The sequence below is a fragment of the Rhinolophus sinicus genome, chromosome 14 (genome assembly GCF_057876585.1).
Source record: "Rhinolophus sinicus isolate RSI-liver-muscle chromosome 14, RSI-T2T, whole genome shotgun sequence".
NCBI lineage: Eukaryota > Metazoa > Chordata > Mammalia > Chiroptera > Rhinolophidae > Rhinolophus > Rhinolophus sinicus.
In genome coordinates, this window is record NC_142514.1 from 138,706,842 (window position 1) to 138,714,180 (window position 7,339).

At 54.0% G+C, this 7,339-nt stretch overlaps 1 protein-coding gene across 2 annotated transcripts in view; it reads right to left on the bottom strand.

Annotated features, from left to right (window-relative positions):
- The window catches only part of DGAT2 (diacylglycerol O-acyltransferase 2), a 32,261-nt gene extending 25,231 nt beyond the window's left edge, over window positions 1–7,030 (bottom strand). The window contains exons 1-2 of one of the 2 annotated variants that reach the window (XM_019726449.3): window positions 6,761–6,901; window positions 4,451–4,543 (exon numbers count right to left, since the gene is read on the bottom strand). In XM_019726449.3, coding sequence (XP_019582008.1) covers window positions 4,451–4,481 — 31 coding nt within the window. In that variant the 5' untranslated portion in view covers window positions 4,482–4,543; window positions 6,761–6,901. Of the gene's footprint in view, window positions 1–4,450; window positions 4,544–6,760 lie in introns of both variants that reach the window. The other variant, XM_019726448.3, reaches the window with a different exon arrangement.
- Between the last annotated feature and the right edge of the window lie 309 nt (window positions 7,031–7,339).

Below are 7,339 nucleotides of genomic sequence, written 5' to 3' on the forward strand. Positions count from 1 at the left end.
AGTAAGACAGGGTCAGGGAATTCAGAGGCGGCCCCCAACCCAGCCTGCAGGATGCTCTCGGGGTGCCTTCCTCGAGGAAGTAAGGGGTCAGATGAGACATAAAGGATGAGTAAGAGTTTGCAGGCTGACGGGAGGGAGGTACGGGGCCAGGACCCCAGATACTGGAGTCCTGCAAATGGCACTTGCAAAGGCCAGGCAGGGAGAGAGCATAAGTCTGAGGAAGGAACTGTAGTAACTCAGCCAGGCCGGAGCAAAGAGATTACGAGTGTGAGTCTAGGTGAGAAAGTGGAAAGGGAGCCATGACAGATCGGGAACCCCAGGCCTAGGAGTCCTGGACTCACCCCTGAAGGCCAGGAAGATGGCTCCCCACTTCTCTCCTTCCCTCCACCGACTGCAGATGGTGCCTAAGGGCTCCAAGGCAACTGGCCAGCCACTTACCTGGTCCCAACACACTGGTGAGTTCTTTTCTGGAAAGATTAATAATCCCCACTTGAAGGGTTCTGTTTTGCAAATTACGGGTCCTTAAAGCAGGGCCAGCTGGGACATCTGGCCCCAGGAGGAAGCTAAGCCACCGGGAAGCCAACACAGGGGTGGCAGGTACGCTGGGAAGCTCCTGGCATGGCCATCAGGACAAGCCGATGCCTGCTTGTTGGTCCCGGGGCCTCCTGCAGAGGATTGAGGCTTCCTAAGTAGCCACAGACATGCTGGGACCCCAGGCCTCCTCCAGTTTTCTCCAGGTCTCAGTCTCCCCACTGACACTAAATTAGGGGTTTGGGTTAGGTCAGCTGAAGTCTGAGGCGCTGACAACCTGGGCCTCTGTGCTCTGCGAGTGCCTACTACTGAGTTTCTATCCACAAAGATCCCCCTAAAGGGACTACAAGCCCCTCCTTGGGCTACTCCAGAGACCTGGATTTTCAAGTACGTGGTTTTCATGCAGTAGGGAGAGTCTTGGAAGGTGAGGTCAAGGAAGTGGGGCTCTGACACTGGAACTGAGACCACGACCACGAAGGTGATTGCTGAGAACGCCCGAGGCCTGCTTTCCCCACACCCACCTTCTGACACATTAAAAATATAGCTACAGAAGTGGGAGGGGTTGCCATGGCAACACCACCAGCTTGTGGGTGTCACCAAGGAGTCCTCAAAATAGTCCCCTATCACACGGCATGAGCAAGGGCGGGGAGTTAGGTTCTTCTGTGACGCTTACCTGGGCCCCAAGCACGACGTGAGCCCATTTTCACGAGGGCAAGAATGAGGAGGAGGCTGACCCCCAGGGCCCCCCACCCCAGCAATTCGGGGCAGGATTCGAATCCCATTCCTGCAGCAGAGCTGAAATGAACCCGAAGGGGCCATCTCATCCAACGCCCCTCACGGTACAGAGGAGGTCCAGGTTCCAAAAGGGCAGGGTCTTGCCCAAGGTCACACAGGAAGTAGATGCAGAGTGAGGCTCCTGGCCCTGTGCTCAGGGCTGATAAATCTGCTCTAATAATGAAATAAATTCACATTTCCTGCTTCTTTGATTTGCCTAAAGGGTTTGTGCGTTCAGCTTCCTTGGGTCTGCAGCATACCCTAGGCAAATTACTCTGATGCTGCATTTGCCCATTTTATAGATGAGGAGATTGCGAGTCAGGAAGGGGTCATGGCTTGCTGAGGCTGCACAGCAGTTCAGTGGTAGAGCAGGAGCTGGACAGACCCCAGGCCCGCCTCCTCACCCCAGGCCCTCAAATCTGCCAGCAGCAGCTCCTTACCAGGAGACCCCACAAGTGGTGGAAGCCGAGAAACTGAGTGCACCAGGCTCCTTTACCAGGCGCTCTCAAATCGTCTCCTCTAAGATGGGTGTAGGTGAGCCCCTCCAGGCCTGGATACAACAGCCTTTGTCTCCCTTATCTCTGCCTCTCGGCATAGCAGGACCTCCGCCCAGTTTGTTGACATGGAGACCCTGCAGTCAGACTGGCCCCCCCACCCAAATCTCAAGCCACTGTTTATGCTGTTCCCTGTACCTGAGCGTCCTTGCCCGCCTTGCTAATGCCTACTCATCTTTCAGTACGAGACTGACTGTCACCTCTGCCAGGAAGCCTCCCCTAATCCAGGGGATTCGGCTTCCCCACTGTCACCTCCAGCCCTCCAGTTCCCCTCTTCCTGCCCTGTCACTGCGTGGAGCACTGGGCCCCGTCATCTTGTATCTACACCTCCCCCCTCCACCATCTCACTTCCTCAAAGGCAGGGACCAGGGCTGACACACAGCAGGTGCTCCATCAATAAGCCAAAGGAAGCTTACTGGGTGCCCCAGAGCAGGGCCTGCCACTCTCCATAGAACTGGGGGCCTGTTGCACGTGTCGCACAGGATAAATGACACGGGCTAATTCAAGCGTCACAAGTTGGTTTACAATGCACTTTCCAGTCACATTCACTCAAACTTTCACATCCTTGAGAGTTTGAGATTTCTGATCCTATTTTCCATATAGAAGGAGTGGCATCCCCAGATGAGAAGTGAGCCACCAGCCGTGTCCCAGAGGGAAGCCGGGGATGGAATTCTGCCTCTCTGTTTTCTAAGCACTGGAAGCAACAAGGGGACCATGGTGAGCCTGGCCCCACCCACTTGGCACTCAGCCCTGGGGCCAGCTCCTCCAGAGTTTGTGGGTGTCTCCAGGGCATGGAACAGCTGCAGCCGCGGCACCCAGCAGAGGCAGGCACAGAGGAAGCCTGAGGAAGGCCTGAGGAATTATACTGAGGCTAAAAGCAGGGCTTCCTGCCAAGAGGAACAGGGCAGTTCTCAGGAGGGTTGAGGGCCCATTAATGATTCATTCATTCAACAAGATATTTACTGAGCACCTACTACATGCCAGGCACTGTGCTAGATGCCAGGGACACAACACTGAGAAAGACAGACAAGGTCCTTGTTCCCAAGGCGCTGATATTCTTATCCAGGACACAATTGCCTAAACTGAGAAGTACACATATTTTAGGTAATGCTGGGGCTATAAAAAAAAAATTAAACAAGATGTGGCGACTAGGGGGCAGATCTCTGGGTGATGTGGTCAGAAAAGGCTATGGGAGGAGACTGAGTGATCAGAAGCCAGCCATGCAAAGATCTGGGCAGAAGACGGGCAGTACACGCAGAGGCCCCGAGATAGGACTGAACTGGTGGGAATGCTGCAGGAAGAGGAAAACCACTGGCAGTTTGGGGTAAAATATGGTAGGAGATGAAGTCATGAGGTGGTGGGCGCTGCTCGCACAGGGCTTCCTGGCCATAAGGAGGAGTTGGCAAGGTTTGAAGTACGATGAGGGGCAACTGGCATTTCACCTGGCATCAAAGCTCTGGGGATTTATGGTGTCTCTATCCATCAAGGCAAGCTGGCGTGCAGCGGGGGAGGGAGTTCCCTCAAAAAGCTTGGGAGGGGTGATCTGCCACCCCCATCACGGAGACTGGAAGCGGCTGAGCACCTACAATGGCCAGAGTCCTGCGCACAGACCGTCGCCGCCTCACCACACGTCTCTCTTGGTTTAAGAAAGCAAGTCACAGACTGGGCGGTGGATCTGGGTTCTAACCCTGGCTTTGATAACTCGGGCCCAGTGCCTTCTCTCTGGGGCCCTCAGTGTCCCAGCTGTAACATGAGGGCTGGGCCAGATCCAGCATTGACAGACAGCTACGATTTTATGACTCAAGCACTGCTGCTGAATTTGGGGGTGGGAGGATGGGGGTGGGGCAGGATTTCCACACTGGCCAATGACTCACCCCCTCTGCTAACCAAACACTACCCGTGGCCCTCCTTTCCCAGCTCAGAAGAGCCCTCAGGAGCACCAATAACCCCAAAGTGGCCTCTGTGCACCTGGGGAAGTGGTACAGCGGAGAGGGAATGCTACAAAGAACTGGGGAGAGGGGAACATGAGCGTGATCCTATAATTTAGGACTGGGTTAGGTAGCCGTCAACCCTCAGTTCCCGAGTTATCCCCCCACAATCCAGCCTCTTAGTTTCACCCCCTACCAACTACCTGCTTGCATATCCCCAGTGATGGGGAGCTCCACCCCCACCCATGACGCGCCTGCTGCAGTCCTCAACAGCTGTTAGAATGCTTCCACGACACCAAAACCTGCCAGCCATCATCCCACTCCTGTTCCTGGCCTGGCTCTTTGGAACGACACAAAACAAATCAGCTCAGAATTTTACTGGGGCTGCCACCATCTCATGCTGAGCTGTGCTGAACCCCAGGAATATATGCAGGTGTCAGAGGACTCTGACCTAAAGAGCCTCCCATCCAGGGGCAAAGGCAGGGATGCAAATGTGACGAAGTCTGCAGCCTCCACCCTGGCACAGGATAGTCCTTCCGAGGTTAGAAAATACCAGCAGAGACTTCCGCCTCCCAACAGACACCCACCTACCCACGCTCCCACAGCTGGTCTTTTCTTTTGGTCAAGAAACCAGACACCAAGGTATCTGTTTCAATCTCTTACCCATCACAGGACTTCCTTTCACAGAATCCATGGTCTCTCCTTGAATATCGCCACTAACAGGGTGTTCACCACCTCACAACAGTGGAACCTTATCTGCAGAGGCAAACCAGGCCATTGGGGAGTGTCCGCAAAGACCAAGGATGTAGAAAGCAGGTGTAATGAAGATGCCTCGATAACACAAAATTTGCTTTGGCACCCTCCCCTACCTCACCCAGTCTTTCACCAAAGTAGATCCCAGAGAGTTAAAGTGATTGGTTTGGTTTCATAACAGCCCTTGCTACATCCCGTGATGGCATTCCTCACAGCCAATTAAAAAAAAAAAAAAGTGTTCCCCCCTGAAACTAATTATATTGTATGTTAGCTATATTTTTAATAAAAGATAATTTTTTTAATGTTTCCAAGATCTTATAACAACATGGAGAAATGCTCCTGATGATATTAAGTGACTTGCTCAAAATTATTCACTAGAAGTCCTCCTGAATAACAAACTCTAGGTCAAAAACGTGCAAGTCAGGACCACTGGTTCCTGGAAGACACAGTTCCCAGCTGGGGACAGCAGGGGCGACGGAAAGGGATCTCGAGGAAGGACTAGCACAGAGAGCATCCCTGGCCCACCCCCTGGAGACAAAAGCATTTTTAAAAGCATGAACATGGGTAAGTCCCTTTCTTCCCCGGTTATGGGCATCAAAGGGCACAGTGAATGGACCAGCACTCTTAAACGAGAGAAAGGACTGTCAGAGGCTATTGGGCAGGGTTCATGGGCAGCCAAGGCTGTTTGCCCCCCAAGATGATGCCAGTAATTCAGTACCTCTCCAAGGACAACAAGCAGCACCCAGACCAAAAGGGGCAGTCACAGCGACTGTCAGATAGTCAAACAGGGAGTACCACCAGTACCCAGGACGTGGTTAAACTGTGATACAGCTCCAGGGTGGGTTACCTTGTAGCCACGAGAATATTATCAGTGATTCTGAGTAACAGAAGAAAAGACTCATGATGGAACATCAAGAGGGAGAAAACAGGATTCAGAACTCTATCTACAGCATGCCCTCAATTTTATCTATATAACGTGTATAAACGATAAAGAACATACTAGAATGGCAATAGGAAGCTATCTTTGGATAGTCGATACCAGCAATTTTTATTTTCATCCTGTTTTTCTATATTTTTCAAAATTCCAGTAATTAGTATGCTTTATTTTTATAATGAAAGTGGGTAGAGTAGGCGATTGTTAGTTACTAAATAAAAACCCTAAGTAGGACAGGTTCAGCAAGCAGAATAAAGACTTAGGGGGAGGGAGGATTCAAGCAAGACACATTCAGTCCAGCAGTTGTGATAACTTCCCAGGGTCTCCCAGGTTTGTATTTAATCCCACGGCCAAGGCATCTGTTTAAGAAAACCTTGGGCAGTTCACGCCTTCTACAGCCTCAGTTTCTTCAACTACAGGTGGGAGGTATGAGAGGTGGAAGGGGTGCTCTTCCTCACGTGGAAAAAGCTCCCAGTGAGTCACTGAAGGGCTCAGTTCCACACTGGTGAACCAGGGGCATGGGCCACACTGGAGGGCACCCAGGGTCCTCTGCTCACCTTCTAAGTGTGCCAGGCTCACAGTTGCTGCTGAGTGGGCCCCAGAGCCTGGGCTGGAGGATGGGCGTCGGGTAGAGGGCAGTGTTGGCACACCTGTCCCAGCCAGACATGTTCTCTGCATGGTGGCTGTTTCAGGGGATTGCAAAACCCTTGCCACTCTGCCCCATCCAGTCTCTCCCGCCTTAGTCTGCCTGGTGAGGAGAGAGGGGAGGGAACTGCCAGTGGCCACCAACCAGGCTGGAGGCTGGAGAGGAGTTGTCAAATACCACCCCTATCTCACAGGTGATTAAAACAAGCTGGGGGAAGGGAAGTGAGGTAACAGAGGTTGCAAACACTGATGAGTGTCAGAGAATGAACCCCGACTTGACTATCATGCCGGGCTGCCTGGGATCAGACAAGGCAACCATTCTTCTTCCCAGACACCAACGATCTATGGGGAGCGGGGATGGCAAGCTTTCAAAGACGAAAAGGGGTTGGGACCTCAACCCACACCGTGGCCAGTCCTCCAGCAACGTACCCTCATTATAAGAACACGCTTCTGCTTGCCTCAGTCCTTCATCACAGCCTGTCCTGAAAACCTTGCCGCTTTATAACCCCAGGAAGAAAATCCGCAAGGCCCTGCATACCCCTCATCTTCCAGACCCTCACCCCGTCGCCCAGACCCCTCACGTGACGGCACAGATCCTCCATTAAAGCTCTCACGCCGGGCAGCCTGTGCTCGATGCTCACCTCGCAGGACTCCGGAGTAAGCGGCTATGAAGGTCTTCATGCTGACGCTGGTGCAGGTCACGGCACTGCGGGAAGCCACCTTACCCCCGCGCCCCTGGCCCATACCACGGCCGCCGGGGCCAGGGCTTCGCGCTGAGCACGGGAGCCCGGGGACGGCGCGGACGCCGGCGCGGCTACAGCACAAGCTGTTGAGGGCCGGCTGACGGCCCGTCGCGGCCGAAGAGACACCAGGAAGGGAAGACCTGCTTGCGGCCAATGCGCTCGCTGTTTGGAGCGCGGCACTTTATAACCTCACAGGGGGCGGGGCCCGACGCGGGCGGAGGCGGGACCACGGTTCCAACCCGAGGTTCTCCCGACTTGGACCGGGGGAGGGCGCTGGGGCTTGGCTCCGCCGGGGGCGGGGAGGGGTGCCGCTCTGTGCGGGTGAGGTAGCAGGCGAGAGAGGCGTGGAGGTCGAGTCCCCATTGCAAGAGGCGCACCTGGTTATTCCTGCTGCTCCCTCTGTCCGCCCCTCTGCCTCTCCCCTGCGGAGAGTGGTACAGTCCGGCTGTTAAACGTGGGCCAGGAAACCGAGCACGT